Raw genomic sequence first — 15,336 nt, 5'->3', positions numbered from 1 at the left:
TTTTGTATTTTTTGTAGAGATAGGGTTTCACCATGTTGCCCAGGCTGGTCTTGAACTCCTGAGCTCAAGTGATCTGTCCGCCTCAGCCTCCCGAAGTGCTAGGGTTACAGGCATGAGCCACCATGCCTGGCCTGTCTCTGCTTTTTAAAATTGCAACATTTAGCTTTGTTATATTCAGTAAAATATAAAAACTCCAATTTTCAGATATACTCTTATTATATATTTTAGGAAAATACAAAACATATTTTCATAAACTTAGGAAGTACTTATTGAAAGAATACTTTTTAATTTCAAAAGAATTGCTTTTAAAACTGAGATTTAAAAAGGTTACATTGGCTGGGCCCAGTGGGTTATGCTTGTAATCCCAGAACTTCAGGAGGCTGAGGCAGGAGGATCACTTGAACCTAGGGGTTCAAGACCAGCCTGGGCAACATAGCAAGACCTCCTCTCTACAAAAAAGCAGAAAAAATGGTCAGGTGCAGTAGCTCACGCCTGTAATCCCAGCTCTGTGGGAGGCTGAGGTGGGTGGATCACTTGAAGTCAGGAGTTTGAGACTAGCCTGGCCAACATGGTGAGACCCCATCTCTACTAAAAATAAAAAAATTAGCTGGGTGTGGTGGTGTGTACCTGTAATTCCAGCTACTCAGGAGGCTGAGGCAGGACAATCACTTGAACCTGGGAGGCAGAAGTTGCAGTGAGCCAAGATCATGCCACTGCACTCCAGCCTGGGCAACAGAGTGAGATTCTGTCTCCAAAAAAAAAAAAAAAAAAAAAAAAATCAGAAGAAACACAGTTGGGTGTGGTGGCAGTTGTCTGTGATCCTAGCTACTCAGGAGGCTGATGTGGGAAGATTGTTTGAGCCTAGGAGGTTGAGGCTGCAGTGAGCCGTGATCACACCACTGCACTCCAGTCTGGGTGACAGAGTGAGAACTGGTCTCAAAATGAAAATAAAAAGAGAAGAAAGTAACATTAAGTTTCTTTGTTTGTTTTTGTTTATTTATTTGTTTATTTTTTTGAGATTCAGTCTTGCTCTGTCACCCAGACTGGAGTACAGTGGTGCCATCTCAGCTCACTGCAACCTCTGCCTCCTGGGTTCAAGTGCTTCTCCTGTCTCAGACTCTTGAGTAGTTGGGACTGGTTACATTCAAACATTTAAAAAGTAAGGATAATAGCTCATATTTTGTGACTGGAGTAACATTTTTCATTTAAAATTTTAAAAGCATCAAAATGAAAGCATTAAGCAATAGGCTTAATATGTTCTTACCTGTACTGTAGCTTTGGGCATCCATGCTAAAGCAATAAATATTTTCTCCTTAAAACTAAAACCAGCAAAGCACATCAATGTATATGTGACTAAAATTCGAACACATAATGCCAAACTCAGAGTGGCAACAAATATGCCTACAACAGATGAAAACAAACATAAATAACAAAATATTTGTGAAAAAGTGCTCTTTATGCTCAGGAATATGATTTCTAAAACTTTTGAAAGCATTTTAAGGCTATTGTCTCTTCATGTGTTTTTTACATAAAATCAATGATTATAAAAAATGAATACAATTGAGGATTCTCTGTAAAGTGCAAGAGATTATCTGATGATGGAGGTACCATGAAAAATAAGACAGATGACATTTATACAATTTTGAACTAATAGACCTTTTTTGAATACTTTTATTTTTATTAATAATAATTTATTTTCTGAGAAGGATTCTTGCTTTGTCACCCAGGCTGGAGTGCAGTGGTACAATCTCAGCTCACTGCAACTTCCGACTCCCGGGTTCAAATGATTCTCCTGCCTCAGCCTCCTGAGTAGCTGGGATTATAGGTGTGCACTACCACACTGGGCTAATTTTTGTATTTTTAGGAGAGAGGGAGTTTCCCCATGTTAGCCAGGCAGGTCTCGAACTCCTAACCTCAAGAAATCTGCCTGCTTTGGCCTCCCAAAGGGCTGAGATAACAGGCATGAGCTACCACACCCAGCCAATACTTTTAAATGAAAGTATTCAAAAAGTGCTGATCGTATCAAATATTTTCCCTCAGGAAAGAAATCTTATATTTATTTCCTCAGATAACTCAGGGAAGATATTCAGGGCTGTCCTTGGTTTAAAAAGAAAACAGAGCACACAGTGTAAAGGAAGAGCAATATGAAAATATGACACTGTATCAACATGTGTTTCTGAAGAAGGTCCTTGTAGTCATTCAAAGATATATTGTAAATAAAAATGAGTATTTATAATTTTCTTAAATATTTTTGAATTTCATATATTTTTGTGTTCTAATTATTCTTACCAATAGTATTTGATTCAAGCAATGAAACAGATACTTCTGCTCCAACTAAACCAAAAAGAAGTGGTTGAAAAATATCCCATACATTTGTAATAATCTTTTGGACTTTCATCTATAGAAAAGAGAAATACATTTATAATTATTTTGGCACATAAATACATTTCAGAAACTTAAAAGTCTCCCCCCCTTTTTTTTTTTCACTTTTAAGTATTTTAGAGATGGGGTCTTGCTGTGTTGCCCAGGCTGGAGTGTAGTGGCATAATCATAGCACACTGTAGCCTTGAACTCCTGGGCTCAAGTGATCCTCTCACCTCAGCCTCCCAAGTAGAGCTACAGGTGTGTATCATCATGCCGGGCTAATTTTTAAATTGTTTGTAGAGATGGGGTCTTGCTATGTTGCCCAGGATGGTCTGGAACTCCTGTCCTCAAGCGATCTCTGGCTGTGGCCTCCCAAAGCACTGGCATTATAGGCATGAGCCACCATGCCTGGCCTAAAGTCACTTAACATTTAATAAACTTAAGACATTTTATTTTAATAAAAATGTTAAACTTAATTAATAAAAACTGAGCACTTTGATAGTTTTACTCAAGCACTTCGGTAGAATTTGATTAAAAGAAACTCACAAAGCAATAAAATAATACTATTTGGCCATTTTGTCACAAAATAAATGATATCCTTAGGGTTCTAGCCATGTTTAGTATGAGTTCCAGATTTTGTCTGTAAGTTAGCCGAACAGAGATAGAACTACATCATGCCTGATGAGAACATACCCAGTTCATGCAAACATTTGGGTTCTCAGAAGGGGGTTGGGAAGCCCTCCACTAACAACCATCCTGGAACTCAATCCCATTAAAGTGAATCCTGATATAGCATATACTACTAGGAAAAACAATTTGGAAGTCTGCGAGGCCTGCTTCCAAAGAACCCATGTTGAATACTTTAGTTACTTTTTCCTTAAAACAAAACCAAAACATATATTAGATTCTCATTTAGTTGCCTACCCAGCTTCCCTTTCTGGAAACGAATGCCTCCCAGTGCTACTTCCCCAATTAAAAGGTTACAGGAAAGGCCCTATTGGCCTACAGTATTCTGGCTCTTCTTCAGGAATTTGGATGAAGAGATTTCAGTCTCAGTCTGGGTTTAACATTTTTTTTTTTTAAACAGAAGATACGTAAGAACTTTGGTGTCTCTTCCTTGAGGCATAAACTATCTTCAAAACTATTTCCCTTAAGACTGCGTTTTCTGATTCCCACTTATTAAACTATGGTTAAAAAAAAGAAAAACAAAGAAAAACAGTGTTAGTATTCTTTACAGCATAACTATCCTTTTTGTTACTTTTAATCTTTAAAACTTATTTTAGTTGTGTTTCTTTTATCATTTAAAACAATTCTTGTAGTTTTAATTTTATTTATTGATTTGCATTTCATTCATTTCATTTCTTTTATAATTATGATTATATAAGAATACTAAACAAAATGCCACTATGATTTTTGGTTAGGGAACTTCTCAAGCTGATTCTAAAATTTATCTAAGAAAGAATATGTGTAGGAACAGCCAAAAAATACTTTAAAAAGAAGTATAATCTATATTAGATTTTGACACATAAAACTGCAGTGATTTAAAACAGTGGTGTTGGCATAGAAATAGAGAAGTAGGATTAAATAGACTTCAGAATTAATATATATGGGAGAATTTAGTTCATGTTAAAAAACTGAACTATTAATGAATTGGTCAATAAACAAACAATTTGGCAAAAAATGACCGTCTAGTTTATGTGCATATATCTGTATGTACATATTCATCACATGCAAGTATATATGTGTGTCTGAATATATATGTATATTTATGTGTGTGTATATATACACACACACACACATCGCGCATGATGTAATTCTATCTCTGTTCAGTTAACTTACAAACTGTATGTGTGTATAAATATATATAGTTTGTAAGATACACACATGTATATATATATCTCCTTACCTCACAGCATTCACAAAGATAAATTCCAGATAGATTAAAAGACTAAATGAAGAAACAAATTAAACAATCAAAAACTACCAAAATATTAAATGATAATATACAAAATAGTATATCTTTGTAATGTTTATATGTTATAACCTTCAGTGAGAAAGTCCTTCTTAAATGAGATGCAGAATCCAAAACCAAAAAAGGAAAAACCAATAGGTTTGGTCATAGGAAATTTTACTTCCATACACAAGACACCATAAACAAAGTTGAAGATAAGCAAAAATTATATGCAATATATACATAACAAAGGATCTGTAGCCCTAACACTACTAGAAACTATAAATTAGAAACAAAAAAAATAAATAACCCAATAAAAATGGTCAAAGAAGATCATAGGTATTTTAAAAAGAATATATGAAGAGAAGTTTACTATACTACTAATCAGAGAAATGTAAATAAAGAATAATGACATCACATAATTGTAAGAAACTATAAGAACTGAATGATGAGGTCATCTAATAGTAGAAAGAATAGAACTAGTAATAATATCAAGTGCTGTTGATGAGTTAAGACATTAGATATTTTTGTGAACTGTTGGCAGAATGTAAATAACCAAAATCTTTTGAAGGGATAATTTAGCAGTGTCCATCAAAATAAAATATACATCATTTCCAGCCAGGTGTGGTAGCTCATGCATGTAATCCTAGCACTTTGCAATGTCAAGTTGGGAGGATCCCTTGAGCCCAGGATTTTGAGACCAGCCTGGGCAACATAGAGAGACTCTGTCTCTAAAAAAAAAAAAAATAATAAAAAAAGATCATTTATAGGACTCTATCCCAGTAGATGTACCTGTAATTCCAACACTTTGGGAGTCTGAGGCAGGAGTATCACCTGAGGTCAGGAGTTCAAGACCAGCCTGGCCAACATGGTGAAACCCTGTCTCTCTTAAAAATACAAAAATTTGCTGGGTGTGGTGATGCATGCCTGTAATCCCAGCTACTACGCAGGCTGAAGCAGAAAAATCACTTGAATCCAGGAGGCAGAGGTTGCAGTGAGCCGAGATTATGCTACTGCACTCCAGCCTAGGTGACAAGATTGAAACTGCATCTCAAAAAAAGACATGAACAACACTGTTTACGACAGCACTGTTTGTAAATAACAAAAAGTGGAAACGATCTCAATGTCTATAAATAGAATACTGGTTACCTAAAAGTGTAAGGGGGTTTGATATTTGAGAGTGGTGGGGAATAAAGAAATCTTTTACATTTTATTCTATGTTTTATTATTTTACAAGCATTTCTATTTTTATTTATTTGTTTATTATTTATTTATTTTTTTGTGATGGAGTTTTGCATTTGTTGCCTAGGTTGCAGTTCAATGGCATGATCTCGGCCCACTGCAACCTCCGCCTCCTGGGTTCAGGTGATTCTCCTGCCTCAGCCTCCTGAGTAGCTGGGATTACAGGTGCCCACCACCACACCACCACGCCCGGCTAATTTTTGTATTTTTAGTAGAGATGGGGTTTCACCATGTTGACCACACTGGTCTCAAACTCCTGACCTCAGGTGATCTGTCTGCCTCAACCTTCCAAAGTTCTGGGATTACAGGCATGAGCCACCATGCCTGGCCTTTTACAAACATTTTTCATGGATTAATTGTATAATTAAAATTTCAATGAATAAAATAATTACATTCATAAAAGTAATATAATAATATTACATAACTCTTAGCAAAAAGAGAAGCCTGATGTGATAACTCAACTTCTGATTCCATATTAGTATATTTTCAGGTGCTTTTCCTAAATGTTTTATTTCCTTGAGTGATTCATACACTTTCTTGAGGACAGAAAACCTTTTGGAACATTTTCCAACCAGAATGAGGGGATTTCCTAAATATAGTAAAAAATTCAGTTGTTTTAGCTTTTAAAATACAGCGTATTAAAAATATTCACCTTTTCTTGGGACCATTTTGTCCCTGCAATGAAACTCAACACTAGGGTGAATAATCCTCCAGTTCCATGTAAACCTATACGTTGGCTGCCTAAGACAGCAGAAACACACATAGTCAAAATAAGGAATCCTCTCTTCAATGCAAGTTTTTTCTAGAATTAGATAGATATTTAGAAATTAGTTTACATTAAATATATAATACAAGATTTGACATTATCTATTATATATTTTTGACCTTTTGATATTATGTCTTTAAACATTATATTAAATGTCTAAAATTTTGATATTCTTTCTCACTATAAATTTTAGGAGACTTACTACCAAGTAACAAAATTAACAATTAGTAACGTTTCATTTTCTGCCATATCTCTGATACTAATATCAGTAAAATGGTTAAAATATTACTTTAAGTGAAGAAGAAAAGAGACCCATACAATCTCCAGTTTCATATAACATATCCAATGAATTCTTAAAAAATATTTGAGTGTCTCTTTGGCCAATATGTTACAGCTAAATTTGGATAGAAATTATAGAAATATAAAAATAATGGCATATTTTCATTTAAGGCAGGAAATGGCTAAGTTTAAGAGTGTTGCCTTTGTCAAAGGAGAGTAGGAGTGAATTTAAGTCAGAAAATATGCAGAAATTAATGGGAACCTATCTCCCCTTAAAATATTTAAGGGAAAATTTGGGGGAAATTATCAAATATCAGTAGGCAATTTAGTAGAGAAAGGGAAAGTATAATTCAGAGGGATACTCTGCATTAAGCATATATTTTTATATTCCTTATTTGCCAAATCAGGAAGCAGAGACTTTAATCAAAGCCATGGACCTGTATCAATCACTGCTGTGCTCAGTTTCAAGTACAGAGCAGGCATTGGAGGCTAGTTTTAGAGAAATAGAATTAAGTATCAAGTTTCATGGATCTTACTAAAGTTTAATATTTTGAAAAAAATGTCTAACACTATACTTCCATAAAATAGATTTTGTATATACCTGGTCTTCACTTGGAAAATATCGAACAAAAAATCCCAAAACAATTCCTGCCAGCAGACTAATAGATACGCTCTTTATAGAGGCTATGGCGTTATTAACTATACCACCTGTAGGGGCACACAATAAAAAAAAATTCACAAAGAAATATTTTCATATATACTACACATCAGAAAAGCAAATCTAGGTGGTTCATGAAGAAAGGTAAGCATTGTACAGAACAAATATATGAAAATGGTCTTTAAACATGTAGATCTATTTAGTCCATTAAATATATACTCTCAAATAATTTAATATATACACACAACTCAGAAATGTCCATTATATAAATAGGCCAGAAAACAAAGACTTAACGAGCCACAAGATGCTCCCCCACTTACACAGCCAACTTAAAAGACAGAGTGAGGTAGTCTGGGCGCAGTGGCTCATGCCTGTAATCCCAGCACTTTGGGAGGCTGAAGGTGGATTACTTGAGGTCAGGAGTTCAAGACCAGTCTGACCAACATGATGAAACCTCATCTCTACTAAACATACAAAAATTAGCTGGGCATGGTGGCGCACACCTGTGGTCCCAGGTACTCAGGAGGCTGAGGGAGGAGAATCACTTGAACCCGGGAGGCAGAGGTTGCAGTAAGCTGAGATCATGCCACCACACTCCAGCCTGGGTGAAAGAGGGAGACTATGCCTCCAAAAGAAAAAAAAAAAAAGACCAAGTGAGGTACAAGAATGGAGAGAGACCAAAACACCTGTGGCACTTAGCACATGGCTGGTAAGGGCTATATTAACAATTCTTCTTTGATATACTATATGAAAAAGAAATGATTTTAGCATAAAAAGAAAACGTAATAACAACATAAAAATTTTTGCTCCAGGGTCAGTCCTAGAAACATTCAAGGGTCAATTAAGATTTCAGTATATTTAAGTATCTGCTTTTGGTGAAGACAAAAGGAAAAAAAACTACAAAAGATTCCAGTATATTTTATATTCATTAATATTAATAAATCCATACTTGTAGTTCATTGTAATAAGTAAAAAACAAAAAATAAAAAAAAAAACAGATTCTGAGTCACACAAATAGTTCAGTTAAGCTCTGGGTAGTGGATTCAATATAGTAAGTAAGCATATTTTTAGACATATTTTCTACTAAATATAACAGGCAGGGCATGGTGGGCTCACATCTTTAATCCTAGCACTTTGGGAGGCCAAGGCAGAAGGACTGCTTGAACTTCTAAGAGTTTGAGACCAGCTTGGGCAAGAGAATGATATCCCATCTTTACAAGAAAATTAAAAAATTAGCCAGGTATGTGGTGTGTGCCTATAGTCCAAGTACTCAGTAGGCTGAGGGAGGAGGTCCCTTGAACTCAGGAGTTTGAGGCTGCACTCCAGCCTGGCTGACAGAGCAAGACCCTATCTCAAGAAAATAAAATATAATAAAAATAAAAAATAATATAAACAGAGTGATGTCAGCCAGATGGTGGAATGGGAAGCTCCAAACTTTGATTCTCCACAAAGATACCAACTGAACAACAATATATGGTCTAAAAGCCTTTATGGAGTTCCATAAACCATTAAGAAGTTGTGGCCGGGTATGGTGGCTCATGCCTGTAATCCCAGCATGTAGGGAGGCCAAGACGGGCAGATCACGAGGTCAGCAGATCAAGATCATCCTGGCTAACAGGGTGAAACCTCGTGTCTACTAAAAATACAAAAAAATTAGCCGGGCATGGTGGTGGGCACCTGTAGTCCCAGCTACTCAGGAGGCTGAGGCAGGAGAATGGTGTGAACCTGGGAGGCGGAGCTTGCAGTGAGCTGAGATCATGCCACTGCACTTTAGCCTGAGTGAAAGAGCGAGACTCTGTCTCAAAAGCAAACAAACAAACAAACAAACAAAAAAAAACCATTAAGAAGTTATAGTAGCACAGACAAGTGCAAAGCCAAGAATAGTGGCATTGAACAAATAAGAAAAGCTGTTGTATTATACTCATGATACCCCTTCCCCAAGCTGGAATAGGTTGGTGTGGCTGGGAGAAAGCACTCCACTTGCAGCGTCTCCATTAGCAGGGAAAGAGAAGACTGGAATGTAACAGTTTTATGAGGCTACCTGAAGCTCTCTCTCTCTCTAACTTGACACCCAACCAGCATACTTTGGATACGTGGGAGCCACTGAGAATAAAGGAGAGGTCAGAGATGATGCAGCACCAGGGAACCTGCAGTACCACAGGCAGACAGATACCAGAGGGAGCAACAGCTCCAGAAAAAGAAACTGGCAAACCTCTACTTGGGATATTGCATGTATAAACCCAAAGAAGATGCATTCCCAGAAAAGGTTTGAGAGGCCGCTAGAGCCTATAGCCATGCTGATTCAGGTAAAGGTCTTCCGTATGAAGCCAGTTGATAAAAACTGGGAGAAGTGGCAGTTTTTTCAAACATCCAAATCTTGGCAAAAATAAATAAAAAATAACACAGCATAAGAAGAAACAGAGAAACCTAATGACTAAATTAAAGGAGCAAAATAAATCTCCAGAAACCAACCCTAAAGAAATAGATAAATGAGTTACCTGACAAAGAATCCAAATGAACTCTCTTAATGAAGCCCAATGACAACAGAAATAGACAACTAAATGAAAGTAGGAAATAATTAACGAACAAAATGAAAATACTAATAAAGAGATAGAAACAAACAAACAAACAAAAGGAATCATACAGAAACTCTGGAGCTAAGGAATACAATAGCTAATTGAAAAATTCACTATAGGAAATCACCAACAGACTGTGTAACTAACTGCTCAGTGGGTTCACCTTGTGACCTGCCTAGACAGAACTGATTTATCAAGACAGGGGAATTGCAATGGAGAAACAGTAATACATGCAGAGCCAGCTGTGTGGGACTCCAGAGTTTTATTATTACTCAAATCAGTCTCACCGAGTATTCAGGGATCAGAAGTTTTAAAGATAATTTGGCAGGTAGGGGCTTGGGAAGTAGGGATTTGTAAGGTTGGAGATGAAATCATAGGGGGTTGAAGTGATGTTTTCTTGCTGTCTTCTGTTTGTAGGTGGTATGGCAGAACTAGTTGAGCCAGATTACCAATCTGGGTGGTATCAGCTGATTCATCTAGTGCAGGGTCTGCAAAATATCTCAAGCACCGATTTTAGGTTTTACAATAATAATGTTATTCTCAGGAGCAATTTGGAGAGGTTCAGATTCTTGGAGCCAGAGGCTGCATAACCCCTAAACTGTAATTTCTAATGTTGTAGCTAATTTGTTTATCCTGCAAAGGCAGACTGGTCCCCAGGCAAGAAGGGGATCTCTTCGGGAGATGGCTATTATCAACTTTGTTTCAGAGTCAAACCATGAACTGAATACCTTCCCAAAATTAGTTCATCCTACTACTAGGAATGGACAAGGACAGTTTAAATGTTAGAAGCAAGATGGAGTTGATTAGGTCTGATCTCTTTCACTGTCATAATTTCTTCAGTTACAATTTTTGCAAAGGTGTTTTCAATAACATCAAGCAGAAGAAAGAATCAAGTGAAACTGAAGACTAGTCATTTGGAATTACAGAGTCAGAGGAGCAAAAGGGAAAAGGAATGAAGAGTGAAGACAGCCTAAGAGACTTATAGGATGCCATCAAGCAGATCAATGTACGCATTATGAAAGTTCCAGAAGGAGAAGAGAAAAATAAAGGGGTAGAGAGCCAGTTAAAAAAATAATGACCAAAACCTCAAATTTAAGGAAGGAAATGAACATACAAATCCAAGAGGCTCAAAGAACTCCAAGTTAAATAATTTGCAAAAAACCTACAATGAGACACCTTATAATCAAACTGTCAAAAGTCAAAGACAAAGAGAGAATCTTGAAAGGAACAGGATCAAAGCAACTTTTCACATACAAGGGAGATGTCATATGGCTATCAGTGGAATTCACAGCAAAATCTACAGGCCAGAAGAGAATGGGATGATATATTAAAAGGGCTGAAAAAAAAAACCAAAAAAACTGTCAACCAAGAACTGTATAGCCAGTAAAACTGCACTTCAAAAATGAAGGACAAACAAAGAGTTCCCCAGAGAAGTAAAAGCTGAGGGAGTCAATCACCACTAGATCTACCTTACAAAAAATGTTAAAGGGAGTCCTTAAGTGGAAATGAAAGGATATTGGATAGAAATACAAAAGCATACAAAATATAAACTTCTTTGGTAAAGGTAAATATATGAGTGAACACAGAATCCTGTAATACTGTAATGGTGGTAAGTAAAACACTTTTCTTCTTTACTTGTTTCTTTTTCTTTTTTGAGACAGTCTTGCTCTGTTGCCCAGGCTGGAGTGCAGTGGTTTGATCACGGCTCACTGCAGCCTTGCAGCCCTGGGCTACAGCGATCCTCCCAATTCAGCCTCCTAGGTGTCTGGGACTACAGACATGCACCACCACACTCAGATAATATTTTTAAATTTTTAGTGTTGATAAGGTCTTGCTGGTCTCAAACTCCTAGGCTCAAGCGATCCTCCCACTTTGGCCACTCAAAGTGCTGGGACTACAGGTGTAAGACACCATACCCAGCCTGTAATTCACTTGTAATTGAAGCATGGAATTTAAAAGGTAAAAGCATAACATTACTTTATTAAATTATATAAACAATATAAAAATATGTATTGTGTGACACTGGTAACAAAGTGAGAAGGAGATGTAAAGAAGTAGAGTTTTTGTATGTGATTAAAGTTAAGTTGTTGTCAATTTAAAATAGATTATTATAACTATAAGATATTTTCATGTAATTCTACAGTAACCACAAAGAAAAGACCTATAGAAGATACACAAATAAAAATGAGAAAGGAATCAAAGCATGTCCCTACCGAAAAAAAGAAATCAGTGAAACATAAAGGGAGGCAGGAAGAGAGGAAAAGTGGAACAAAATAGCTGCAAGACATATAGAAAACAATTAACAAAATGACAATAGTAAGCCCTTCCTTATCAATAACTAATTTAAATGCAAATAGGCTAATTTTCCAATCAAAAGACAGAGACTGGCTGAATGGATTTTAAAAAATCTAAATATATACTATATGCAAGAGACTCACATTAGATCTAAAGACACACAAAGGTTGAAAGTGAAAGGATGGAAAAAGATACTCATTGCAGTTGGTAACCAAAAGAGAACAAGGATGGCCATACTTAGACAAAATAGAGTTTAAGTCAAATAGTAGCATAAGAGACAAGGACATTACATAATAATAAAAGGGCCAATTGACCAAGAAGATATAGCAATTATAAATATATATGCAACTAACAGTACAGCATCCAAATATATGAAGCTAAACTAGACAGAATTGAGGGGCAACATAGATAACAACATCATAATAACAGAAAACTCCAATATTCCACTTTCAGTTATAGATACAACAACCGGACAGAAGATCAACTGGAAAACAGAGAACTTGAACAACATTATAGACCAGTTGGACCTATCTGACATATACAGAACACTTCACCCAATAATAGCAAAATACACTTTCTTCTCAAGTACATACCAAGACTTTTCCAGGATAGATGGCATGCTAGTCCACAAAACAAGTTTTTAAAAATTCAAGAAAACTGAACTCATACTAAGTATCTTTTCTGACCATAATAAAGTGACATTAGAAATTCATAGCAGAAGGAAAAGTATTCAAAATTCAAAAAGGAAAAGTAATAAATATGTGGAAATTACAAAAATATACTCTCTTAAACAACCAGTTGGCCTGTATGGTTAATAATAATTGTCAATTCAATTGAGGGACGCTTAGATGCTTGATAAAGCACTTCGTCTGAGTATATCTGTGAGGGTGCTGCCAGAGGAGAATGATACATGAGTTAGTGGACTGAGAAAGACCTGTCCTCACTGTGGGTAGGCATCATGCAATTGGTCACAAGTGTGGCTAGAACAAAAAAGGCAGAAGAATGGGAACATTCAGCTTGCTTGGATTTCTTTTTTATGTACTCTCTCTCTCTTCCAGAGCAGTATGCCTTTTTCTCCTCTTGCCCTTGCACATCAAACTCTAGGTTCTTTGGCCTTTGGACCCTGGGACTTGTATCAGCAGCCTTTTGGGAGCTCTCAGGCCTTTGGCCTCAGACTAGTGGCTGTACTGTCAGCTTCCCCGGTTTTGAGACATTCAGATTTGGACTGAGCCATGTCACTGGCTTCCTTGGGAGCCATGCGCTAGGTTTCTCTCATTTTCCAGCTTATAGATGGCCTATTGTGGGACTTTGCCTTTGTAATCATGTGAGCCAATCCTGCTTAATAAATTATATTTCATATATATATAAATATATTCTCTTTTATATGCATATATCTATATCTATATCTATATCTATATCTATATCTATATCTATATCTATATTTCCTATTGGTTCTGACCCTCTGGAGAACTCTGATGAATACAGTCAAAGAATAAGTCACAAGGAAAATTAGAAAATGTCTTGAGACAAATAAAAGTGGAAACACAACATTCCAAAGCTTGTGGGATGCAGCAAAATCAATATTAAGAGGACAGTTTATATATCTAACTACCTACATTAAAAAATAAGAAAGATCTAAAATCAGCAACTTAGCTTTACACCTCAAGAAACTAGAAAAAGAAGAACAAACTCAACCCAATGTTAGCAAAAGGAAGGAAATAATAAAGTCTAGAGCAGAAGGCCGGGTACAGTGGCTCATGACTGTAATCCCAGCACTTTGGGAGGCCGAGGCGGGCGGATCACCTGAGGTCGAGAGTTCGAGACCAGCCTGAGCAACATACAGAAACCTGTCTCTACTAAAAAATACAAAATTAGCCGGGCATGGTGGCACATGCCTGTAATCCCAGCTACTCTGGAGGCTGAGGTAGGACAGTCACTTGAACCGGGAGGTGGAGGTTGCAGTGAGCTGAGATTGTGCCATTGCACTCCAGCCTGGGCGATAAGAGCGAAACGCCATCTCAAAGAAAAAAAAAAAGTCTAGAGAATAGAAAAAACCCTGTGAAACTAGTTGTTGTTCCAAAGTTCAACAAAATTGACAAATCATCAGGTAGAATACCTAAGAAAAACATAAAGAAGATTCAACTTCTTTTAGGAAGAAAAGAGAAGACATTGCAACGGATAATACAGAAATAAAAAGGATTCTAAGAGTCTACTATGAATGATTATATACTGACAAGTTGGATAACCTAGGAGAAATGAACGGATTCCCAGTAACATGCAAGTTACCAAGACTAAGTCACAAAATAAAAAATCTTAATAGACCTATAACTAGTAACCGAATCAGGAATCAAAAACCTCCCAGCAAAGAAAAGCCCAGGACCAGATTACTTCACTGCAAAATTCTACCAAATATTTAAAGAATTAACACCAATTCCTAGCTGGGTGTGGTGGCTTACATCTGTAACCCCAGCAGTTTGGGAGGCCAAGGTGGAGGATTGCTTGAGTACAAGAGTTCGAGACCAACCTGGGCAACACAGTGAGACTTCATCTCTATAAAAAATAAAAAAATTATCTGAGCATAGTGATGTGTGCTTGAGGCTACTCAGGAGGCTGAGGTAGAAAAATAGCTTAAGCTTGGGAGGTTGAGGCTGCAGTGAGCCATGATACAGCACTGCACTCCAACCTGGGTGACAGAGTGAGATCCTATCTCCTGGGTGACAGGGTAAGACCCTATCTCAAAAACAAACAAACAAAAAACCCAATTCTTCTTAAACTCTTCTAAAAGTTTGAAGAGGAGGGAATACTTCCAAATTCATTTTATGAGGTCAGTATTACTCAGATATCAAATATAAACAAAGATACTATAAGGAAAGAAAACTGCATACTAATATCTCTGATGAATATGCAAAACCCCTTAACACAATACTAGCAAATATAGTTCAGCCACATACGAATAGTAGTATACAGCATGAACAAAGTGGGATTTATCTCTGAAATGCAAACTGATGCAAAATGACTTTTGTATGGGTTCACACAAAAATTATTCAATGTAATACAGCACATCAACAGGGTAAAGGACAAAAATCACATGATCATCTTATTTAATGAAGAAAAAGTATTTGACAAATCCAATATCCTTTTGTGATAAAAACACTCAGCAAACTAGGAACAGAAGCAAAATACCTCAACATGATAAAAGCCATAT

At 36.6% G+C, this 15,336-nt stretch overlaps 1 protein-coding gene across 3 annotated transcripts in view; it reads right to left on the bottom strand.

The window, feature by feature from the left end:
• The window catches only part of LOC105486334 (solute carrier family 9 member B1), a 122,634-nt gene that overhangs the window by 3,145 nt on the left and 104,153 nt on the right, over nucleotides 1-15,336 (bottom strand). For all 3 annotated transcript variants that reach the window (XM_011749184.3, XM_071093235.1, XM_071093234.1), the window contains exons 8-11: nucleotides 7,204-7,310; nucleotides 6,210-6,359; nucleotides 2,290-2,398; nucleotides 1,265-1,401 (exon numbers count right to left, since the gene is read on the bottom strand). In XM_011749184.3, coding sequence (XP_011747486.2) covers nucleotides 1,265-1,401; nucleotides 2,290-2,398; nucleotides 6,210-6,359; nucleotides 7,204-7,310 — 503 coding nt within the window. The remainder of the gene's footprint in view (nucleotides 1-1,264; nucleotides 1,402-2,289; nucleotides 2,399-6,209; nucleotides 6,360-7,203; nucleotides 7,311-15,336) is intronic.

This window comes from Macaca nemestrina, chromosome 3, assembly GCF_043159975.1.
Source record: "Macaca nemestrina isolate mMacNem1 chromosome 3, mMacNem.hap1, whole genome shotgun sequence".
NCBI classification, from domain to species: Eukaryota; Metazoa; Chordata; class Mammalia; order Primates; family Cercopithecidae; genus Macaca; species Macaca nemestrina.
Note: the sequence above shows the minus strand (reverse complement) of the source record. Positions and strands in the feature narration are given on the sequence as shown.